Here is a 25,000-nt window from a genome sequence, read left to right as displayed (position 1 = left end):
GGTCCTCAGAGGTCAAATCTGCCTTACCTCCCGATCTGAAAATGAAGCTAATGGCATGTACTAACACTGGTAGAAATTTCATGCTTTCGTCATAATTTGCACAATTCTTATGATATGAGAGATTATCAGCTGTACTTTTGGGATTTCATGTCCCTGATATACACAGGAATCCAGCGAGCGTAATTTGGGTGGTCCAAGGCAAAGAGCCAGGGGGTCAATGTCTCAAGTACAGCAATGAAGAGTGAGAAGTTTCTCTCACCATGAGAACGAACAAAGATGAGGACCAGGATTTCTAATCGCAGAATTATGTCCCAGTACTCAAAGGTGGGATTCTTTGCACACATTTCTTTCTTCCAGTCATTGAAGGCTGCTTCATCATGAGGACCGAGCTTCTCGAGGCATGCATCCTGCTGCAGTTTGGCAAGGGAAAGTGCGCTGATCTGATGGGCATGCCTCGTCCTTGTCAAGTGAGTTACATGAACAATGTATGGATCTCGGAAAGTTTGAATATGCGAGTTCCGTCTTCAATTCTGCTTTCTATATTAGAAACCAGCTCTGCAAACACTCGGACCTGCATCATTTTCTGATCAATAGTGGATGTGGTATTGTCTTCCTGCTTTTCTCTTTCCATACTTTTATAGCGATTCTTGAAAGCTGTTAGACATTTATTGTGATACTTAGCTTCAATAGCTACTAAATCACCTCCTGCAATTCTTGCTCGCAAGTCTTTGTCTTTCAATGCTGTGGCCATATCTCTGAGTGTCATTTCCAGTCCTAAAGTAGAACAGTTGTGCAACTTGCCTTGAGTTTTTCTCCAGAAGATGCAGTCTTTCATAGTTGAAGATGACTCATTTGTTTGGCGTTTAGACTTTCTTTCATCCTGTTCAGTACTTTTTCGCTTATGTCTATCTCTTGCTCTTTCAAGCTGAGAGCTAGCAAACTTCAGTTTACATGCTTTATGCCATTTTGCACGATTTTCAAGAAGTTCAGCAGCAGTGTCACATCCGCTGTTGGCTAACTCAACTGGAAGTGCTTGGAGTTCACGAAATCCCTCCACATTCTGCAGGAAATCATCATATGAAGCTGGTCCTTCTCCATCTGACCTTTCAGCAGGACACTTTAAATCACCATCTTTCAAACCACATATTATGCACTTTTCCCAATCCATTCTGCTTGGGATCGATATTCGTCTTCCTGAAAAGAGACCAAGACAAGCACATATATTATGTTTAAGCAATTACAGACAGAGTGGTAAAAATAAAAAGCCAGGGTGAGGCAAACTTGTTAATTCCTCCTCAATTATAAACCTGCGATCGGATATACTCGAGGCAAATTTGGCCTCATGGCAAAAAACATTGACCTTTGGGCAAAATTTGACCATTTTGGAGAGAAAAGTGACATTTTTGGGGGGCGTGGGAACGTAACAAGAATAAAAACATGCTTGACTGATTCTAATCCTACATTTAACAACTGCTGCACTACTGGGGCAAGGTGAAAACCTTCCAGATGAACAAAAACCTATGTTATATGTGGTATTAATACAGTATTACAACATGTGACCTTTGTCCTCGGCCTGACCTTGACCTCGGCACCCCAGACCGGGCACCCCCCTCTAGAATGTTTCAATGGGACTTGTATAGTAAGTGTGCAAAATGTGGCGCTTTAATCCAGCGTGTCATCATCTTGTCCAAAATTGGCGCTAAGCAACCGGACTATGACATTTAGCGTTGTGTATGATCCAGCGGTCCACCACCACCTTCCTCTTTCCCGAGCAGCCCCGCCCCGCACTCACCCTCACAGCCCCTCCCCTCCCCCCGCATGCTCTCTGACTTCACCAACGTTCACGAAGGAGTGTGACACATCACTCAGAGACAGCAACGACATTTTAGAGCCTTTCCCTATCATCAACGGTGTCAAGCAGGGCTGTGTTCTTGCACCTACCCTTTTCTCCATCTTCTTCAGCAGCCGGCCACAGAAGATCTTGATGATGAAGACGGCGTCTACATCCGATATCACACTGACGGCAGCTCGTTCAATCTGAGGCGACTTCAGACCCACACAAAGACCATGGAGCAACTGATCCGAGAGCTTTTGTTTACCGATGATGCTGCCCTTGTTGCTCACACTGAGACAGCCCTGCAGCGTTTAACATCCTGCTTCGCAGAGGCTGCGCAGCTCTTCGGACTTGAAGTCAGCCTGAAGAACACACAAGTCTTGCATCAACCCTCACTCCAGGAAGAGTACCACCCTCCTCACATCTCCATTGGCCAGTCGGAGCTGAAGACAGTCCACCAGTTCTGCTACCTGGGGTGCACCATATCTTCAGATGCCAAGATCGACAAGGAAATCGACAACAGACTGGCGAAAGCAAGTAGTGCATTTGGAAGACTCTACAAGCGAGTGTGGAACAATCGGCATCTGAAGAAGGGCACAAAGATCAACGTGTACCGTGTAATCCGTACTGACCACACTCCTGTACGGTGCCGAGTCATGGGTTACCTACCGTCGTCACCTACGACTCTTCGAGCGTTTCCACCAGTGCTGTCTTCGCTCCATCCTCAACATTCACTGGAGTGACTTCGTCACCAACATTGTAGTTCTTGAACGATCGGAGGTTTACAGCATGGAGGTCATGTTGCTGAAAACTCAGCAATGCTGGGCAGGGCACGTTTCCAGAATGGAGGATCACCGCCTGCCCAAGGTCGTGCTGTATGGAGAGCTGCCCTCTGGCCACCGTGACGTAGGCGCTCCAAAGAAACGCTGCAAAGACTCCCTGAAGAAGTCCCTCAGCCTCTGCCAAATTGACCACCGCCAGTGGTCAACCCTCGCTGCCGATCGAGATGAATGGAGACGCTCAGTCTGCCAGGCAGTCTCCTCCTTCGAGTGCTGCCGCAGAGCCAGCCTTGAAGAGATAAGAAGAAGGAGAAAGAACCGGGATGCCTCGGCAACCATTCCTGACCAAACCTTTGTCTGCAGCCGCTGTGGTCGGATTTGTCTGTCCCGTATCGGACTCACCAGCCCCCAGCGAGCCTGCAGCCGACGTGGATCCCATCCTTCTTGAACTTCGCCCACGAAGCAAAGCCAGAAGAGAAGACACATCGATGTGAAATTCATTTTGAGGGATCTTTTTTCACACACTGATGAGACTTGTCCCTCGAAGGAGTTTGTTTTGTTGTCTCGAGGAATTTTAAACAATCTCCATTCGAGATGTAACGAGTTCTTCACATGATGAGGCCTGAGCAGTCTTCGCGGTTTCATGACTCTCGCCTCTTGGTATGTTTATTTATTTTGTCATGAAACGGTGCAGGGATTGTCGGTTTGTCAATTCCTTCTCTCCCAATTTTGGGTTTTCCGAGGTTTAAAGGTGACCAGGGTCCTCCAGGTGCACCAGGTCCAGCTGTAAGCACCAACACTGCGAACACATTCCTTGTAAACTGTTTGTTGACATGTTACTCCATTGTGTTTTATCGACGTTATACAGTATACCAAACGTAGTTTGTAAATATATTCCGAAGTTTCTTGAGTAGACACTTGGTGTGTATGTGGGTTTCCCACGTATGATGCACGCATTGTATGTGCGCCCACGTCTGGTGTGCAGAAGGTGTTTGTAGGTACATGTGTAGTATATCCTTGGTATTTATGTGAAGAGTGCACTCAATGCAGTGTGTGCGTGTTCTTCATGAAGTTTGGTAAAAGTTTGAACTCCAAACTCAAAGCCATTACTCTTTGTCATAATGAAACCGCTCCCTGTCCGACAGTCGTGTTCATGGATTTTTCAATCCTATAGTTTGAAGTTGTTTTATTTTGTTGTTTTTTTTGTCAGGATTCGGATGAACTTCTTTTTTTAAACCGAGAGTTGTTGAGATGTGTCGCTTTCCCCCATTCATCCCAAACACATACCCACTAAACTGACTGTCATCCCTCGTTGTGAACAGCAGGCCGCTCTTTGCTTCTTTCAGATCCTCAATGGAAATTGTTTGTTTTTATTTATCTTCACATTCTCCTCTTCCACTTGTTGATTTTGCTTGCAATTTGAAAATGTCATTTAATGGTGGCTCCACCTGGGGCTGACTTAACAAAGTCATTGTGGCATGTTTGGTAATTACAGTGGTTTTGTTGTCATTGTCACAAATGTTTATTTATCTGGAGAGTTTGGATTCATGGCATGGCTTCTTTGGAATTTTTTTTGTTACAAAGGAAACCGAGTTAATCATGTTTTGTCCATATTTCACAAATTATTTTAACCGTTGATCTTCCGTCATCAGGGCTCACCGGGCGAGAGAGGCCCAGCCGGTCCTGTGGGGCTAATTGGCCTTCCAGGTCGACCTGAAACAGCGGGTCCTGCAGGACCTCCTGGAGACAAGGGGGCACCGGTGAGTTTGATTGTTGGTTTCACAACTATCATATCATATGTGTTGATATAGTCAGCCTGTCATCCTTCTGAGGTCGGGAAAATGAGTGCAAACTTTTTGGGGGGTAATAAGCCATTCAAGTGACATGCCTCGGAGTGGCGAACCCTCAGCCAAAGGAAACTGCCTCGACAGCCTCATGTGCCTCACAAAATGAAAGGAATGGTTGTTGTTGTGTGCAGACTCACTTACTGTCTCTCTCCCTCACACACACACACACACACACACAAACACACACACACACACACACACACACACACACACACACACACACATACACACACACACCCTACACATCCACACACACCCATACATATACATACAAACACACATATATAAACACACAAACACAGATATATTATCTCCTGGTAAGTACTTACAAAAGCTATTTTATTGGAAGATATAACCTTAAATTATCCAATTGACTGATTTCCAAACTGCCCGGATCATCAGCTGGGCACCGTTTATCATCGAGTTTTCGATCCTTTCAGCCCAGAACCTTTCCGATCGGCGGGTCCACAACCCCGGTCACAGGTCCACATCAGTCGATTACTCCACATCAGTGCACCCATTACCTCAAAGTTGTGTCCAGACAGTAAGTAAACACAGCAATGCAAGATCCTTATTCAAACTTATTACTTGCAAAATCGAAGATTTTTCATGTATATTGGTCAGTCAATTTTGTGCTTCTGTCTGTTTGTCTGTTTGTTTGTCTGTTTATTGCCTACAGGTCACAATTTTAAACCGATCTAAACAAAACTTCGCCACATGGGAGAGTTTGTCATAAACAAGAACCCGATTGTTTTGAGGTCAAAAGGTTAACATAGGCCAAAGGTCAACAACTTTGGTGAGATTTCTAAAATCCTCAATTTTTATCCGATTGACTTGAAATTTGAAGATGATTTATATTTCCGGTCACGGAATTCAACGAGCCAATTGATTTTGAGGTCAACATCGGACAAAAGGACAACATTGGCCGGATTTTTGAAATTGTCAATTTTCATCCAATTGACTTGAAATTTGAAGAGGAATTCCATATTTGGTCATTGATTCCAACCATCAATTACTTTTTTAGGTCAAACTTGTTTTATGGATTTTGCAAGTATCGTGCTCTGCACAACGTCCTCTTCTTGTTTCGTTATTAGTTTTATTTAAAGTATTACTACGAATGAATAACTTCAATCACATCACTTTATATGATAATATTAAGCGATAAACACTTTACCTTGTTGACATATCCATAACACAGCACCTCCATCAAACCATAGATTCACACTCTCAACCAAGTATTCAAACTATCATTAATAAGCACTTTTAACATGCTGAAATCATCAATGTTGCATATCTGAGCAACCACCAATAAATGATTTTAATGCTTATTTATAATGTGGTTTATAAATCATATTTATTGGTTGTATTTTTTTTCATCAAAATACCTCCATGATTTAATACTATATATAATATATATATATATATATATATATATATATATATATATATATATATATATATATATATATATATATATACAGGGTGTTTTAGAAAGAGTGATCTAAATATAAATGTTTATTTACAAAGAAACAGAAACCTCAGGAACGTCAACCATACATTTCTTGAAAGCTAATGACGTGTTATTTTCGACCACTGATTGCGATTGCAGTAAATCACTGCTGGAGTTTGTGAGAACCCAAGGTCTGAAATTGGCAATTATGCAAAATCCTTGTAATTGATGTTCTCGATGCGTGTCCCTCCGTGGTTAAGACAGGCATTGATCCTAACTCCAAAGTTCTGTCCGACTTTCCTGTATGTCTCATGTGGCAATGCCTGGAGATGATGTTTGTTCAGAGTTCTGCCTCATGTGGCACTGGAAATGGGCTTCATCACTGAACCATAACAGGTTGATCCAGTTTGGGGACCAACCGCTTCATCCTGTCACTGAGCCAATTGCAAATATCAAGTCTCCTTCTCATATCATCTTGACTCAGTCGATGCTGAAGAGAGATGATGTTTGGGAAAAGCTTCAGTTCCTTGGTGAGGATACGCCAGACTGATGTTGGTTTGATGCCGAGCTCCCGAGAGCGCCGGCCGTGGGACTTCTTGGGACTGTCTGCTGGAGAATCCTGCATGGCGTCAATAATGGCTTGGTTCTTGGTTCCTGATACTGGTCCACCACTGTTGCCCTTGCCCTGGTTGTGCACTGTACTCTTGTGCTCAAAATGTTTCACAATATGTTGAATGGCACGAATTGTGGGTTCATCACGTGTTCTGAGGTCGTATTCACAGCAGAACATCCGGCGGGTGTCTACATATGATTTTGTTTCATATCACAGAGCCAACACTTTTGTCTTCTGATTCACTGTAAATGGCATATAGACCGGGAGCCCGCAGGGGTCAGGGTAGCTGGAAAGCAAACAAATTTTCTCATGTATAGTAATACTCTATATTCATCCCTACTCACAGAAATGGACATCTGCCGTTGCGCCACTGGTGGGTGTGGTCTCGGGGGCCATCACAATGTACTCAAAAATTGAGCTAGATCAGCTCCATTACCTAACAAACTAAAACCCATCAAAATATAAGTAGCATGTTCTCATTTATTATTAATGATCAACGACAGACATTTTTAGTGCTGGGGTACCCCCGCCAGACGCCAAAAACTGGTACCCCAAAATTACGCTAGATCAGCTTGTGAGCTAACAACTTGAAACCAGTCTCAAATTGTTCAGCACAGCCCACTGCATCAGAAATCACCACTGCCAGACATTTTCAGTGGTGGGGCACGTGCGCCAGACGCCCCAAAATGGCGCCACCCTGTAAGCTGACCTAAATCAGCTCATGATCTAATAACTTGAAACCAGTATCAAATTGTTCAGCACAGCCCACCGCATCAGAAAACACCACTGCCAGACATTTTCAGTGGTTGGGCACGTGCGCCAGATGCTCTAAAATGGCGCCACCCTGTAAGCTGACCTCGATCAGCTCATGAGCTAACTTAAAAATCAGATAGAAAAAGAAAATATCAAGTAAAAAAGAAATTAAGCGTATTAAATATTGCTTAATTCTATGACAAATAAGTTGTGCTTAACAGTCAATCTTCGGAATACGAGAGCACACAGCATGTGAATACATGGAGGTCCATCCATATGGATAAGAGCTTTCTGAAACCTTATGATATTTGAGTATATGGTTTTAAGTGAGATAAATGAAACAATTCATGAGAAGATAAAAGAAAAGATGAACATTTCTATCAGTTATATCAATTATTCAGTGTCAATCAAGTTTTCATCATCTTGATCTGAATCAGAGTCCTCATTCCATGGTTCATCATCTGAATCACTTAGTTCATGAAGATCTTCATCAATTCCAGTTATAATCGTTTCATCACTGTCATTGTCGATCTCTGTTCCTGCATCTGTGTTGTCCGTAGTGCCAAAGAGACTAGATGGAGCTGCAGGGCCCTCAAACCAAATAGGTTGCAGTCTGCCGTCCTTGTTTGTGAACCATCCATAATTTGTGGGGGACAAACCATCACCAGGAGATGCTGCAGTGGCATGGGTCCACAGCGTCGTGACATACTTAGCTCGGCGAATCTTCATTTCCAGGGATCGGCGAGTAGGCGGCAACAGTGCGCAGTCAACCCGTTTGATGTTTGCGAGTGGATTCTCCTGAAATGCAATAAAGGGTATGGTTAGTGCCATGAAAATTAATGAAATTTTATTCATATACGACAGGAATGAATTTTCTATCCACTCTAATTTACCTGATCAAGTTTGCTAGTCATATCCAACAGTTTTTGTATCGTGCTTCATCAACATCAACACCTTCACCTATGTTTCTCATGCCGATGAACAGATCAACAAATTGGCCAGTCTCTTCTTTCTTCATGATTTCGAAGGGTTTCACTTTGCCTTTCCTGAAAAAAACAATTAATTGCATGAGAAAATCATTACCACAAAGAGGAATCGAGGAACATCTTAATTCAACAGGAGCACAAGCGTTGTATGATTTCCAATTCCTATGGATTATGCCAGCAGATACCATGCCCTAAACCAATGCTGACGGGATTTCTTATTTCAAATCTGAAATCTTTCAACAAATCCAGTTTTCCCTCTCAAACAGCAGACTTCATTTGAATCTTTGCTGAAGGCCCATTTTTTTGCTTACCTGTCGAAGGCTGACGTGAAGTCACATCCCGTAAAGGCATGGTATCCAGGGAAAGCCCTTGGGAGTCCTGGCTTGGTTGCTTCAAGGATGGCTGCGATATTAGATATATTGATGTATCGCTGGTGGTTTCACATACCGCAATCCATGATGATCGTAACCATGGCCCTAACCTCTGGTCGCTGCCATCCAATCACACCGAGCAGGATCACCAATACATCTGTGTCTGATGCCCTCACGATGACGTGGCTGGCCGTTATGTTAGCAACATGGAAGGCGATGAGGGTATCTGCCTCTTCATGGTCACCTTGGAGATGTGCTGGATTTGAGACAGATATCGTTGGTTGTCGTTCATCAGGAATATACTGGAAACACTCGCCACCATAGGAAACAACTACTGTTTTCCCCTTGTAGATACTCCAGTAATGGTCTTTCTTCCAATCTTGGAGGAGAAATTTCCCAAGTTCATTTTTGAACACTCCATTGTCAAGCAGCTTTTGCCCACTCTGACGGATTTTCTGGTCAGGTCCTGTGATGGTATACTGCAGGTCGACAGCTCCTCTCAGTTTTCTCTCGCTGTCCTTGATGGAGTTTTCAATATACTTGTCGAGGCAGACATGGACTTCCGTCGCCCTCCCTTTGCAAACGACAGATAGAATTGTACGGGCAATCGATGCATCAGACGCGCCCATGTTGGTTTGGGAGACAACTGAATGCAGAAGTAATCCACCATCATAGACCTGGGCATGGTCATCATGTGGTCGGGCTGATTCAATGATTGGCTCTGTCTGCATCGCCTCAAGCTTCCTCAACAAGGCCGCTTTCTCCGTTTTAACATGTGATCCATCGCAGTGTGTTAGTGACAGGGGATATGTGATGATTGGGAAGGTGAGGACATTATGAAGGTCAGAACCTGTCTTTTCTGCAATAATCACTATCATGCGTACAAACATATCCCACAGACTTTCTGCATTCGTAATGGCTTTCTGCATGGCCGGTAGTTTGGTTTTCTTCTTCACATTTTCAGCTGCAAAGTTCTGCACCTTTGTGCGCTACACTGGCTGGAGAAACCGGTCGCTATTAGCCTCCCATTCTTCTCGGAACTTTTCCCTGGCCTCCTGGCCTCACTTCAGCGTTGTCAGTAGATATTCCTCAGTAGCTTCAGATGCTGCATGTCCAGTTGCGACATTCACCAAGGAAGCCTGGAGCTTCAACAATGAAACGATTGCAGGATGCATCGATATTTTCACTTGGAGAAGCCATATGGTCATTGTCTTTCTTTATCCTGGAGGGTCGGCATTGAGAAGCTGCATGTTCCCCAAGTTCAATTCCTGCAAATGTTCTTAATTCTGTGACAGCCATAGCCCTCTGTGTCATGGTCAGTTACCAACGCCACATAGCGCTTTCTGAATTACGGAAAGCAACAATACTGTGACGTCCACCGGACTTGAACAGTCCCGCCAACGTAGAATGAGCCGAAACGATGGAGGCGGTTTATTTTTTTATGACCCAAAGATGGCGGTTTTAATCGCTCCACCGCAAACGGGACGAGGAAGGTGGCACAAGTCCCTTTTCACTGAGTTTATAATGTTTATTTCTCTAACCAGAAATAATAAGACTCGGCAAGAGGAGGGATCCGGGGCGATTCGACGGGATGGTGGTGTGGGTTCGCGCGTGGGGAAAACACAAACAATTCCAATGGATATACAAATCTCAAACCCTCTAAGGCGCCAGGTACACACACACACACACACACACACACACAAACACACACACACGCACACACACACACACACACACACACACACACACACACACACACACACACACAAAACGTAGCAAGTCCTGGTGGTCAGGGTGGCCCGTGGTGTAGACGCAACAGTCCCTGGATTGGTGTCGGACGAGCTGGCGTTGCGCTCGTCAGGGGCAGGAGACACCGTGGTGCTGTCGACCTCCTGGTGTCGGCCCAAGTCCGCTCACAGCCGCCAGGGAGCCAGTTCTGGCGCCAAGTTGCGAGCAGGAGAGGGAGGCAGGTCCGCCCGCCGTTCGACCCCGTACTCCCAGCCAGCAGAACCCTAGAGCCAACCGAGGTGAGGAACGAGGGACAGCAAGGCCACGAGACACGATGAATCCAGGAACAAACCAGCGCAACAATCGAGCACGCTCCGACCCAACAGCCTCCACCAAACGCTTTTTCTTTTCGATCTTCTTCCACCCCTTTTCCCCGAACAGAACCTTTTTATCCTCGAGTCCTCGTCACTTCCAATCGAGCCGTTTTATTGTCCCTCCGCCGTCGCCTTCCGCCAATCGTGATCACGGGGCGGAGCCATCCGCAGCACTGTCCTGTGACGTCACGGCAAGCCTCCAGGGAATACTAAAAGGGTGTACGCAGACACACTTACCCTATCCCGTCTCCCTATCTAATTACGTGACAATTATCATTTCCCCCTTGAAGAAATGGACATTTACTCGACAACTTATCACCACTGAATTGCTACTTATTACATCAAGATCCTGGTAAACTCGAACAGCATGGCATACCGAATTAAACATCCTAATTACCCTTTGAATGCATACCCCCCTCAGACGTAACAATACCTTTCATGCCCGATCCAGAGTCACGATTGACAGACTGTTCAAGGGAGAGATCAACAGCAGATCTACAGTAATTCTTTTTGGTTCGCCTGATGGAAAATGCACCGTTTTCAAGCACCGCAAGCAATCTAGGGTCAGAACCTTGTAATTTCTGAAGGAAAAGTGTTCCTCATCTGGCGTAGTTCGGGTGATGTAAACCAAAGAAAACATCCAGTACTGATGGAAAGACATTAATGTATCCACTGACGTCATTAGTCTTAACACACCTCTGCAACTCTCTGTGTAGACGGTTGATGAGGAAGATGTAAATTCCCCAGAACTGTGCTGTTGGTCCATGGTCACCATCAAGAATCTTGTGGAAGAATACTTCATACTTCTGAAGATGTTGCAAGATGATTGGGTCTTCAATGTGTGCAGTTTCCATCAGTTTGGATCAGAAGGGACTCCGTTCATCACTGCATGAAATTCCTCACGTTCCTCTAATGACAAGTCCAGAACAAAGCACTCGTACATCTTCTTCTCCAAAACATTTGCAAAGAGTTCATGAATTCGGGTACATCTGTTGTAAAATTTGACTTTTATGAACCCAACCATCGACCCTTCAGCAAGTACTTCGGCTTCAGTCAGAATATACTCCATGCTGCTTTCATTTATCAGGTTTCCAACCGCTGCATAGAAAGCTAATTCAACATGGAAATTGCCAAGCATTATCAACAACTTGTTAAACAATGGCCTTTCAATTTCTTGTATAGAATATGCTTTCAAAGCTACAGCAAGGTCATAGGTTACGATGGCATACTCCTGCCCTGTTTCCTCTGCAACTCTCAATGTACGGATCATCTTCTCCCTCACAACATCATTGTTCGTTGGTGATCTCAATATCGGATCCATGTAGCAAATGCGTTGTCGAGGCAATGTGTCATTCATATATTTACTGATGAATCCAGAGTGTAGTGGAGTGTCCCCATTATGTAACCTCTAAAACCAACATAGGTCTCGGGGTTTCAGCTGAATTTTTATATTCTCGGCTGTTGATGTTGTGGTGAAAACAAACTTGGCTGTCTTCAGAGGTTTTCTAAATGGCAGGATTTCACGCTCAGCCCCCACAAATTTCCGTCTGTTTCTTCCCTCTCGGAAGTCGGTCATATTAGCATTTGGACCCATTGCATCTGGCAGGACATTCTGGTAGGTGTGGCCAACAGTTGTATGCAGCGTTGCTTTGCCATCTAACGTCTCTACATTGGCATCATTATTATCCCAGACAGAGGCAGTGGCTAGATGTGGATCCAACTGAATGCCATCTGGTGCACTGCGGTCACTTGATTCCACAGAATATGCAAATTCAGTCTCCAAACCTTTGGTTTCACTGTAACTGATGCTGTGCCCAGCCCTGTTCAAAATTTGCAATGACAGCTTGGATCCTGTCAGTGAAGCAAAACCAAGGCCCATGGCTGTGTGCTTCCATTGTTTGACAGTCCCGCGTGTAACATTGAAAATTGCATCTGATGCCATTGAAGTCGCCTTGCGGTCAAGGCTATCCATATGCGCTCCACGGAAGCTTGGTGTTTGGCTACCAAGAAGACTCCTGAAGAACAGGTCTAACTGTTTGGGAATGTCTGGGGAATGTTCCTTTAGATTCTGTACTGTAGCTGGGTTTGGTGTCCTAGTTTTTGGAAGTGTCAGATCTGGGATCGAAGATGCAGAGCTGCCCATCGCAACTTGTCATTCTGTTCATGTTCTTTTGATTCATTATGGAGTCGAGCCATTGCATCATCTTCCCGGACTAATGAACTGAAAACAAAATTACCTTTCCATTGGTCTGCAAGCTTCACTCTCATGCGATCTCCAGAATAATCTTTGATCTTCCTTTGCAAATTCTGGGCTAAGTAGGATTCAACTTCTTCCTGATCTCCTCCGATGCTTGTATACTCTGCTTTGTAGATGTCAAGTAAGGCAGAGACCAACACTGACCGTTGGTTTTCAAATACCTCACTCTGAATGTACGCACACAAAGAGGCAAAGACACTCTTATGGCAAGTTTGTGGTGTAGGCTTTGGATCCAAGCACTCTATTTGAACCTTTTTTTCAAGGCTGTCGGTTTCCAAAAGGAATTTTGAGCGCCAATTTCTGTGATACCATGCATCTGCAGCGATCAGATCAACACCAGTCCTAACAACAAGACCTTTGAGACGCTCGTTTTTGAAGAACTTCACGCGATTGCGAATTGTTTCACACCCACTCATTGTTCTAATATATTGCCTTGGCTCTTCTTTGCCCTTTATCTTTTTTCGGCCCATCCCACAGAATAAGCATTTTTCTTTCAGATCATCGTCTTTTGGGAGGACACTGCAGGTTCTGGTTTGAATTTTAGGTTTTTTGACAGGGGGTGCATCATCGGATGTTTGAGCGTTTCTTGGGCGCTTCACGGCAGTGTAGTTTTTATGACAAGAAGGGTGATAACGATGAGTTGATTCCTGATTGCTTTGTGATATTCTTTTAGTGATGTCGGAGTACTTATCTGATTTCTGAGTTTTGCGTGAGGTAGCAGCATTCCTTACTGTGCTCCATGTATGTTCGTTGAATGCCTTGAGCCGACTGTCTTCGTCCGTAGACTTTTGGCAGATGTAGCAACACAGGGTACTGGAACAATCGATTTCCTGAAATGAGAAAGACACCTTAATTAGCTAGAGAAGATATCTGAATTGTGTTGCACTAACACATTGTGAACTCCCCTAGCTCTAAGTCGAATGATAGTATGGTACTTTCATTGATCTCGACTTGTCATTTGCCTCTTTCTATTCCAAAGGTTTCAAACGCTATGCTATGACCTTTACGGTACTGATTGTAGGAAGTACTGGTGATGGAACACAGAATGAGTGAAATAAACCTGTTTAGTTTTCTAGCGAAGTGTCTATGTGAAAATAGTTTATTAGGGCTAAAATAAACATCATTTTGGTCGCATTACACTGTTGTACTAAAATTAAGAAGACGGATAATGAATACCTTTTTGGTGCCACTAGATTCCTGGGCCTGTGCTACCAAATACTGACTTCAGTTTCTTGGTGATGGTGTATTCTTCCATTCAATGAAGAAAATAAAGTAGAAAACTAATCATAGATGGGGATTGTGCTTCTTGAAGTTGAGGTGCCTTCTCTGACACTGTCACTCCTAATGTTGAACCTGTATTTTCTGCATCCATTGTGGAGGCAGTAATCAAACAAGCTTAAAAAAATACACTTATACTGTTTCTTTCATACGTATTTGTCAGGGATCAAGATCATAAAATGCCACCACTTATCCACAAGGTAAATCTGCCACTACTTTAACAGTAACAGTGGAACAAAAATGAACAAATCAATCTAATACAGCAGTCATTTATTAGTTCTAGAGCTGGTTTTTATCAATCATCCTCTTCTCAATGCCTACATTGATTTTAAGATAACACCCCAATTACATATTGTTACGTTTGAAGGGGGGGGGGTATGCATTCAAAGGGTAATTAGGATGTTTAATTAGGTATGCCATGCTGTTCGAGTTTACCAGCATCTCGATGTAATAAGTAGTAATTCAGTGGTGATAAGTTGTCTAGTAAATGTTCATTTCTTCAAGGGGGGAGATGATAATTGTCACGTAATTAGATAGGGACACGGGATTCTTGTGAATCTGAAGTGAAATCACCTGACCACCAGACCACCAGTAAGTGTCTGCATAAACCCCTTTTAGTATTCTCTGAAGACTGGCCGTGACGTCACAGGACAGTGCAGTGGATGGCTACGCCCCGTGATCACGATTGGCAGAAGGCGACGGCGGTGGGCCAATAAACGGCTCGATTGGGAGTGACGAGGACAGAAGGATAAAAAGGTTCTGTTCGGGGTCGAAAAGGAAGAAGAAGAAGATTACAACCAGAACGATTGTGTTTCTTTGTTGTGGAAGCTGTGGCGGCAGAGAGCGTCCTATTTGCTGTGCTGAGTCGATCGTGCTCTTGATCGTGTCTGGGAGCCTTGCCGAGCCTCGTGCCTCGCCTCGGTTGGCTCTGGGGTTCTGCTGACTCGGAGTACGGGGTCGGGCAGCAGGCGGACCTCCCTCCCTCTCCTGCTCGCGGCTTGGCGCGGGAGCTGGTTCCCTGGTGGCTGTGGGCGAACTTGGGCCACGACCAGGAGATCGACAGCACCGCGGTTTCTCCTGCCCCCCCCCTGGCGAGAGCAAGGCCGGCTCGTCCGGCGCCGATCCAGGGACAGTTGCGTCCACACCACGGTCCAGCCTGACCACCAGAGATAGCTACGTTTTGTGTGTGTGTGTGTGTGTGTGTTTGTGTTTGGCGCCTTAGAGGGATTGAGAACTGTATATTCATTGGAATTGTCTGTGTTTTTCCCCACGCCCGATCCCACACCATCGAGTCGAATCGCCCCGGATCCCTCTTCTTGCCGAGTCTTGTTATTTCTGGTAATTATAAAAAAAACAAATAAACATCATCAACTCAGTGAAAAGTGACTCGTGCCACCTTCCTCGTCCCGTTTGCGGTAGAGCGATTAGAACCGCCATGTTTGGGTTATAAACAAATAAATCGCCTCCATCGTTTCGGCTCATTCTACGTTGGCGGGACTGTTCAAGTCCCGTGGGCGTCAAATTGGTGTCAGGGTGTTGGATGTTCGAACCCCTCTAAATTATATACCAGGATTAAAATCTCGCCACGAATTGGAATATAAAATTACAACAGAAAAGCGCGCGAGTGCGGGAAAATTTTGGCGGGATTTTTCAAATTCAAATTAATTGGCGGCAAACGGGACTTCTGCACCATGGCGGATGTGCAGATGTTTGAGGAGGAAGGCCACGTGTCTGGCAGCGAGTCGGGCAAAGAGGGGAGAGACGGGGGTAGGGTTGGAACCTCCCCATTCCGAGCGTGGACCGTGCTTCATCGCCCGTAACGGTGAAGGCAGCGCCGGAAACCTGCACGATGACGATCTGGACAATGTTGGAACGTTTAATGAGTGCAATTACAGCACAGGGGGCAAAAATGACGGCACAGGGGGCACAAATGGCAGAAATGACGGCATAAATGGAAAATCAATTCGTGACACAGAGGGCAGAAATGACAGCACAAATGGAAAATCAATTCGTGACACAAAGGGCAAAAATGACGGCGCAGGGGGCAGAGATGGCGGATCGATTGGGGGTAATGGGGGAACAGTTGGGTGCATGGATTGATTTAATGAGGGATGAATTGGGGGAAAAGATGGAGAAAATGAAAACTGAGATGCAGGAGTGTGTGGTGTTAAATTGGGAGAAATACAAAGTAAATTCGAGGATAGATTGGAGGAAACAAAGGTAGAAATTACATTGGAGGGGAAAATATACGAAAAAATTGGTAGATAAAGTTGATGCAACGAGCATTCGGGTTGATAAAGTGGATAAAAGCCTGGAACGTCATCGTGCCTGTGTGGATGCTCGTATGCAGTTGCAAGTTGAAGAGTGGGGAGAGCTGAGGAAGCAAGGGATGAATTTGGCGGAGGAGGTAAAAGGATTGGAGGCTCGTTTGGACGAACAAGATAAAATTATGAGCCAAGATGAAGTCTTGGATAAAGGCCTGGTAGAGCCGTCTTTTGTAAGTAGAGTGTCCGAGTTGGTTGAGGAGCAGCTACAAACTCGCGACGGAGCCTTGGAGGAGGTTGTGCGGGCCCAGAAGATCCTGCGGGAAGAGGTGAATCTGTCCATTCAACGTTTGGAACAGGAGGCAAAATTGACCCACGAGACCCTCACCACAAAACATCTTTGGCCACAGTGGGCTCCGAAATTGGATACGCAGCCACAAGGGTGTTTGATCCCTGGGCTGGATTCGGACAAGGGAGAAACTGAGAAGCGGGCCACCGTAAAAGTGATCCCCCTGGTAAATTTCGACGGGTCAGGGAGCCTTGAAGCTTTTCTTACTTACTGAAGAAGAAGACTAAAAAATGAAGAAGAGTAAAAAATGAAGAAGAGTAAAAATAAAGAAGAGTAAAAAATGAAGAGTAAAAAATGAAGAAGAGTAAAAAATGAAGAAGAGTAAAAATGAAGACCAATAGTAAAAAATGAAGAAGAGTAAAAAAATGAAGAAGAATAAAAAATGAAGAGTAAAAAATGAAGAAGACGAGTAAACATGAAGAAGAAGAGTAAAAAATGAAGAAGTGTTTTGAATGATGTGTTTTGGTGAGAACCAAAACACATCACAGCCCTCTTTGTACCAGAGTATAGTTCAGACATCAGATTGATCAGTTTTGGTGGCACCTTGCGAAGACCGAAAATCCTCCAGAGGGCATCCTGATTCACTGAATCAAATGCTTTGCAGAGATCAACATCGACTGCGAGCAGTCCTTGCTGAAACTCCTGTCTGCGTTCACTGAGGATCCGGAGAGCAAGGATACGGTCAACCATTGATTTCTTTAGTGTAAAGCCTGACTACTCCAAGCGCTGGTGCTCGAACAGTTGGTAGCGAACCCTGTGAAGATTTATCCTTGCAAAGACCTTGCCTGGCACTGAGAGCAGTGTCACCCTCAGCTAGTTGTTGCAGTCTTGGCGATCACCCTTCCCTTTCCAGAAAGGAAAAACAAGGCCCCTCTTCCCAGTCATTTGGGATAATGCCTGTGTTCCAGGCAGAGCACAGAACTGCATGAAACTACATGAGTACAGCATTTCCACCAGCCTTGATAAGGTCAGCATGGATTGCACAGATCCCTGGGGCTTTACACTCCCTTTCAACTGGTTCACCACAGCCTGTGTTTCCACAAACGAAGGCAGTTCACAGTTGATTGGAGGGTTAACAATGGGGAGAATTATACCTCTGACATCCAACTCAACAGCCGGTGGGTCAGCCTGGTATGGCCGCTCAAAGTAACCATCCCAGCAGGCCTTCACTTCGGACTCCTCTGTCAAGAGTCCACCATCCTCTGTTCTTACAGCAGCACACCGATAGATGGGCTTGAAGGAACGCAATGCACGAATTCCTCTGTAAGCAGGATGTTAATCACTCGTCCACAGATGATGCTCTACCCCTTCACAAATCCCTCGCACATAGACCTCCTTGTTTGCCCTCAGTGCACATATAGTTTTAGGCCTCGGCTCCCTGAACATCTTTGCTCCGCCATAAAGTCTGGCCCTGTGACTCTGATCTTTGGGAAACCCCTAATCACCTTCAGGAAGAGGCGTGAAGGCAGGGAAACCCCTAACCACCTTCAGGAAGAGGCACCTGAATGATGTCTAATTCATCAGACCTCGGTGACGAGAATGCGCCTCCCCCAAAGCGATCAAAGGGTGGCCAAGATTGTAGTTCGCTGGTGTGCATTGTGCATGTCCCAGGATTACAATATGGACCATTGCTACAATTATCTGCAAATGAGGATGGTTTCCAAAAATTGGATAAATTGAAAGAGATTCGTGATAAGAGACTCGCCCAACATGCAGGTTCTGTTCACCAGATGAAGGACACGTGTAATCTTAATCCTGATGTCATAAAAGAGCACCATCATGGTTATCACAGGGTGTGTTGTCAGCGTTTCACCATGAACATCAATCGTTTGGCAACACATTCGGATTCACGAGAACCATCATGTTCCCGACCAAGCAGATGCAGTTCAGCAGATCATATGTTGTTTGCACCAGACTGTATTTTTTGCAATTCTGAAGGAAGGAAAAAAAGTTAAAAGCAAGGGGGCGTGGACTACCGAGGGCATGAGTGGCTTTATTTCTGATGGTTGGCAAACAATTTTAGAGATAGCCGAGAAGACAAATGACGAAAAACTGCTCACACGGATTAGATGTCAGGATCTGTTTGCATGTGAAGCCAAATTTCACAAATCGTTCAGGACAAAGTACCGACAGAAGCCAGATAAGTGGAGAAGTACCAATGTCCAGAACAAAGATAAGCAAGTTCAACTGACGGAGGCTCATAATCATGCATTTCACGATGTGTATAGGGTAATCGGCACTGATGTTCTACGAGACAAGACGATGGTGAAACGAACTGATCTTGTCAAGGCATACATAGCCAGCTTGGAACTCACAGAGTTCGCAAATCCAAACTTCCGTGGAGAAAACTTCAAAATCAAACTTGAGAAACACAATGAGTACAAGGACAGATTGACATTCTGCAAACTGTATTCCTCAGCAAAAATGCAGTCCTATATAGTATATAGTTCTTACATTGACGTGAACAATGCAGTCCGATTATAGCAGACGAGCTCGCTTCGACAGATATGATACAAGAAGCTGGAACATACCTGCGTCAGGTGATGTTTGACAGTTTTGCGATGTCCAATGAACTAAAATGGCCACCAACTGCTCAAGATCTTGGAGATGTGAAGGATATTGTACCATCACAACTCGAGAAATTTCTCAGCTATGTCATAGGTGGAAAAGCCACCACCACTCGTACATCTAAGTCACATCGACTGGTATACTCAATAGGACAAGACATTTGTCGAGCAGCTACCAATGGTGAGTGGAAACTCCCAAAACACATGTTGATAAGCATGACACTCCGCCACCTGTTCAGGAGTGAGCGACTGATCACCTTACTGAATCGAATGGGACATTCAGAGAACTACTCATTTTCATTGGAACCAGAAACAGCTCTCGCACAGGCTGTGGATGAAACTTCAAATTTGTTGTCAACTCAAATCATCCGATCTCCAGATGCACCTTCTTTCACTCTGAATTTGACAACTTTGATCAACTACTAAATAACCTCACTGGAATGGGATCAATCCACACTGCCCATGGTATCATGCTGCAGGATATAGGAGACCAGAGGACCACAGAGGTACCCGTGTATAAATACCATCCATTCCACGGAATATGACAACAAAACAACGCTCTCTAAACATCCAATCATCTGAATGTCTTCCAGATTGTTATGTCACCCAGCGTAGGAGTCCTCAGATAACGATTGAGCAGCGAACATACCCCGGTGGTGAAGATGCCCAACACAAAGCCAGAATCAACCATTTCTTGTGGATGCTGATACGACAACAAAATTGTATGTCACAACAAGTACCTGGATGGACAGGATTCATCTCAATGACTGGTCAGAGACCCGAGACTCTCACCACCATAGATTACTACCCTGTCATAGCTAGCCCCATTACTGACTATAAAACAGTACAGGAGTGTTTACGTTTTGCTGAAGAAGCCACAAGTGAAGTCAAGCACAGGTACACCATCACTACGTTTGACTTGGGGGTATGTATGAAGGCTTATCCCCTCGTTTGGAACAACCAGGTCAGGTACGAGAAGCACATCATCCTCATTGGGACGTTCCACCTGATATGTGCCTACATGAAGATGATTGGAAAGAAGATGAATGGATCAGGGCTCTCTGACATCCTGATACTGTTGGAAGCAGGCTTAATAGTATCTGGTTCCATCGAGGGTGTGCTGTCAGGGAAACACTATGACAGAGCAATGAACTGCCACAAAGTCATGCTGGAATATCAAGAGAGACTTCTTCTTTCACAATACCTGGCAAGCCATAACGAAGCTGATGTGTTTGCATCTCCAACAAAACAATCAAAGAAGGTTCTATATGATATCACACATACCCCATCTGAGGAAACCATGAATACAGCACTTGCAGACGAGGAGTTGAAAAGGTACATCGAGGCACTGTGATGGGGATGGCATGGTTGTTGAAATGTTGTGTGTTTGAAATAAAAGATAGAAAAAGAAAAACGACTGACTCAAAACGTCGCAGCTCGGATGAATCACATAAATTCCCTCCAGACAACAGGTTAGGGAGAACTACACATGCACCTATCAAGATATCTCACCTCCGGGCCCTTTATGGTGTAATGCCAATTTCCACAGCCGTAACAATATATATATATACTTTAAAACCCCTTGCCAGAAACAACGACACAGGCCGTTCCTTCGCTCTCGCGTGCCCGTACGTGCGTGTCCGTACGTGCATGGCCGTACGTGCGTGCCCATACGTGCGTGGCCGTACATACAAAAAAAAAATAAAAAAACTTTCAAACCGCGTGCCAGAAACAACAATCACACAGGCCGTTCCTTCGCTCTCGCGTGCCCATATGTGCGTGGCCATACATGCAAAAAAAAATTTCAAACAACCACACAGGCCATTCCTTCGCTCTCATAAACGACGACTGGATTGGGGCATTGTGGTTATCTATAAATGCGGATAAGAAATCGAGAAATTATTAGAATACAGTAAGTCATCACTATCCAAAAGTAGTGCGTGCCCGTACGGAATGTTCACATCATTCCACGAATTATCACTTGCATTGAAGTACCAACTGCTGTGATACTTATACACAGAGTTAATTAAAATCAAGTTTACCTCCCTGTCTTTGCTTGCCATGACATTCGCTGCCATTTACCATTGGCACTCCTACCCCACGGTAACTAAGGCACCGATCGATCCCCATCGTAACCAGCACGGCACGTGACGTCATCGTCGGCCGGCCGTGCACCGGCCGACGCAGCCACGCCCACGCAGCAACGTGTCCTGTGATTGGTAACAAAATGGCGCATCGGCCACGCCTACGCAGCACGTGTCCTGTCATTGGTTGGTAAATAAATGGCCATAACTTGGGAATCACTTGTCCGATTAATATCAAATCTTGAAAAGGCACATCCTCAGGTCCCCAGCAATATATCTGGCAAGTTTCAATTAGATCGGACCAGTGGTTGGCGGGAAACAGCGGTCACAGACACACACACACACAGACACACACACAGACAGACACACACAAACACAGACACACACACAGACACACACACACACACACACACACACACACACACACACACACAGAGATTGCTGGAATTATAGATAGATGAAATGAGGTCAATGAGATGACAAATGAAGGGGTTGAATGCAGACTGCAGACCAATGAGTCAGGAAACCTGTCGTTGTGAATCGTTTTTCCCACCAAATTGAGACGTATTTCTTTGGCAAGCATGTTGAGTGGAGCTGAATTCCTTAACTCTTACAAAGGCCACAGCGTTTTGACAATTGGAAACAAAAAAAAGTTGTGCACTTTTTTTGATAAATTATTTTTGGAACAATTTTTCTTCAATAAATAAATAATAATAAAAATCGTCTCCATGTACATTGTACACACCTTTATCTCGTTAGCACCTCTTCATAAACAACATCGCTGAGGAAAGGCGCTTCTTCTTTGTTTCCTCGTCCGTCCAGGGCAAGAATACGGAGGCTTTTAATGGCCAATTATTCAATTAGCGCCAACGTATTTTGCCTTTTCGCAAGGAAAAACACGAAGAGAAGAGAACAGAAAAAAACCCGTAATGGCGAACGCGGCTGAGTTTCTCTTCCCCATCGACCACGGCTACGCAGCAACGGTTCCTGTCATTGGTTGGTAAATAAATGGCCATAACTTGGGAAGCACTTGTCCGATTAATATCAAACCTTGAAAAGGCACATCCTCAGGTCTCCAGCAATATATCTGGCAAGTTTCAACTAGATCGGACAAGCGGGTGTCGAGAAACAGCGGTCACAGACACACACACACACACACACACACACACACACACACACACACACACACACACACACACACACACACACACAGAGATTGCTGGAATTATAGACAGATAAAGCATGTATGCAGGCATGCACGTATGCAATTAAACAAGGCAAAACACGTATGACATGAGAACGACAACTGTTCCACACAATCACTTAACAGTTTTTCCACTTAGTAGACACGGACACACGGACGCACACACACACACCCAATAAATGGGGGCTGAGGCCTTTAATAACGGGCTCCAGCTCGGAGGACAGGTGAGCTGAAACCCAGAGCCAATCTCAAACCTCTTCTTCATTTTTACTCTTCTTCTTTTTTACTCTTCTTCATTTTTACTCTTCATTTTTTCTCTTCTTAATTTTTACTCTTCTTCATTTTTTAGTCTTCTTCTTCATTTTTACTCCTCTTCTTCATTTTTTACTCTTCTTCATTTTTTACTCTTCTTCATTTTTACTCTTCTTCTTCATTTTTACTCTTCTTCTTCATTTTTACTCTTCTTCATTTTTTAGTCTTCTTCATTTTTACTCTTCTTCCTTTTTTACTCTTCTTCATTTTTACTCTTTTCATTCTTTTACTTCTTCTTCATTTTTTACTCTTCTACATTTTTTACTCTTCTTTAGCATTTTTACTCTTCTTTATTTTTTAGTCTTCTTCTTCATTTTTACTCTTCTTCATTTTTTACTCTTCTTAATTTTTACTCTTCTTCATTTTTACACCTCTTCTTCATTTTTTACTCTTCTTCTTCATGTTTACTCGTCTTCTTCATTTTTTACTCTTCATTTTTTATTCTTCTTCATTTTTTTACTCTTCTTCATTTTTTACTCTTCTTCTTCATTTTTACTCTTCTTTATTTTTTAGTCTTCTTCTTCATTTTTACTCTTCTTCATTTTTTACTCTTCTTAATTTTTACTCTTCTTCATTTTTACACCTCTTCTTCATTTTTTACTCTTCTTCTTCATGTTTACTCGTCTTCTTCATTTTTTACTCTTCATTTTTTATTCTTCTTCATTTTTTTACTCTTCTTCATTTTTACTCTTGGTCTTCATTTTTACTCTTCTTCATTTTTTACTCTTCTTCATTTTTTACTCTTCATTTTTTACTCTTCTTTATTTTTACTCTTCTTCATTTTTTACTCTTCTTCATTTTTTAGTCTTCTTCTTCATTTTTACTCTTCTTCATTTTTTAGTCTTCTGGACAAGCACCACCTGGACACATTCAGAGACAAACACCGCCCGGAGGCAAGCTGTTCGGAGAGAAAGTCTTTCCGTTCCGGTGAACAAGATTTCAGGTCCACTGGATGAAAATTGACAATTTTATGCAAACTTGACCTTTTCTGATCTTTGACCAAAAAACCAGAAGAAAAAAATACAGAAAAAAGAAGGCAGAGAAAATACAGAAAAAAACCCAGTAAGAAACCAGAACAAAACATTTAAAAATCCAGAAAAAATACAAAAAAAAGAACCAGAAGAAAAAAAAACCCCAAAACAAATGGAAAAAAAGACCAGAAAAAAATCCTGAAAAAACAGGGTCTTCATTCACCATTTTTTTTTGGCTGCTGAACCACGCCTTGACTTTGATCAGGTCACAACGATTTCTCAACCACAAAATTTTCTTTCAATTTCCTCACTCAAATTATCGAATACCTGATCATCATCGCTATGAATCACTGAGTACATTGCAATGCTTTCAAACACCCGGAGACACCAGCGTTTGTGGCTTTATTTAATTTCCGCCCGGGTCATCACCTCGAAAATTTCAAATTAAACCGAATTACAAAATTTAACATCCAGAATTGAACTGAGCTGCAGTTCCGACTGTGAGAAAAGTGTTCGTTTGTCCAATTTGGACATGTTTGATATTTCGGGCATCTCCAGGCGGTGTGTGTTTAACACGAGGTGTGTGTCGGTGATCGCGAATCGTTTGGCAACTCGCCACCTCCTTGGGAAAGGCACTGTGAGATCGTCCAAGGGTTGGTGCACAAACATCGACGTACGCCCTGCCTGCGAAACACCAGGATGGTCGTTTATCGCCGAGTCAAGATTAAAACTCACGATGGACAGTCTTTTACACTGAGAGCTCCATTACAGAGGAAGAATCATTGAACCAATAAGAGGTAGCTGTAAGGGTTAGTGGGGAAGTGGGGCGGGGTGAGCTTGGGGGAGACTCTGCGTTTGCCGAGACGGGCCGCAGATATAAAACGATTTGGAGGTCCGTTCTGAGGCGAGAGAAGTAAGAGGAGGGAGAGGAGAATGAGAAAGAAAGTCAGAGAGGACAGCACCACTCGGACACACACGT

At 44.0% G+C, this 25,000-nt stretch overlaps 1 protein-coding gene and 2 pseudogenes across 6 annotated transcripts in view; 2 read left to right on the top strand and 1 right to left on the bottom strand.

Annotated features, from left to right (window-relative positions):
* Positions 1-25,000, top strand: part of LOC147008051 (uncharacterized) — a 364,090-nt gene that overhangs the window by 308,592 nt on the left and 30,498 nt on the right. For all 6 annotated transcript variants that reach the window (XM_085865841.1, XM_085865843.1, XM_085865842.1 and 3 more), the window contains one exon: positions 4,266-4,373. In XM_085865841.1, the coding sequence (XP_085721967.1) occupies positions 4,266-4,373 (108 nt within the window). The remainder of the gene's footprint in view (positions 1-4,265; positions 4,374-25,000) is intronic.
* On the bottom strand, positions 8,624-11,589 carry LOC147008054 (uncharacterized; annotated as a pseudogene).
* LOC147008053 (uncharacterized) lies at positions 17,386-20,932 on the top strand (annotated as a pseudogene).

The sequence above is a fragment of the Eptatretus burgeri genome, chromosome 22 (genome assembly GCF_056783735.1).
Source record: "Eptatretus burgeri isolate ZD-2024b chromosome 22, Ebu_testis_v1, whole genome shotgun sequence".
Lineage (NCBI taxonomy): Eukaryota > Metazoa > Chordata > Myxini > Myxiniformes > Myxinidae > Eptatretus > Eptatretus burgeri.
Note: the sequence above shows the minus strand (reverse complement) of the source record. Positions and strands in the feature narration are given on the sequence as shown.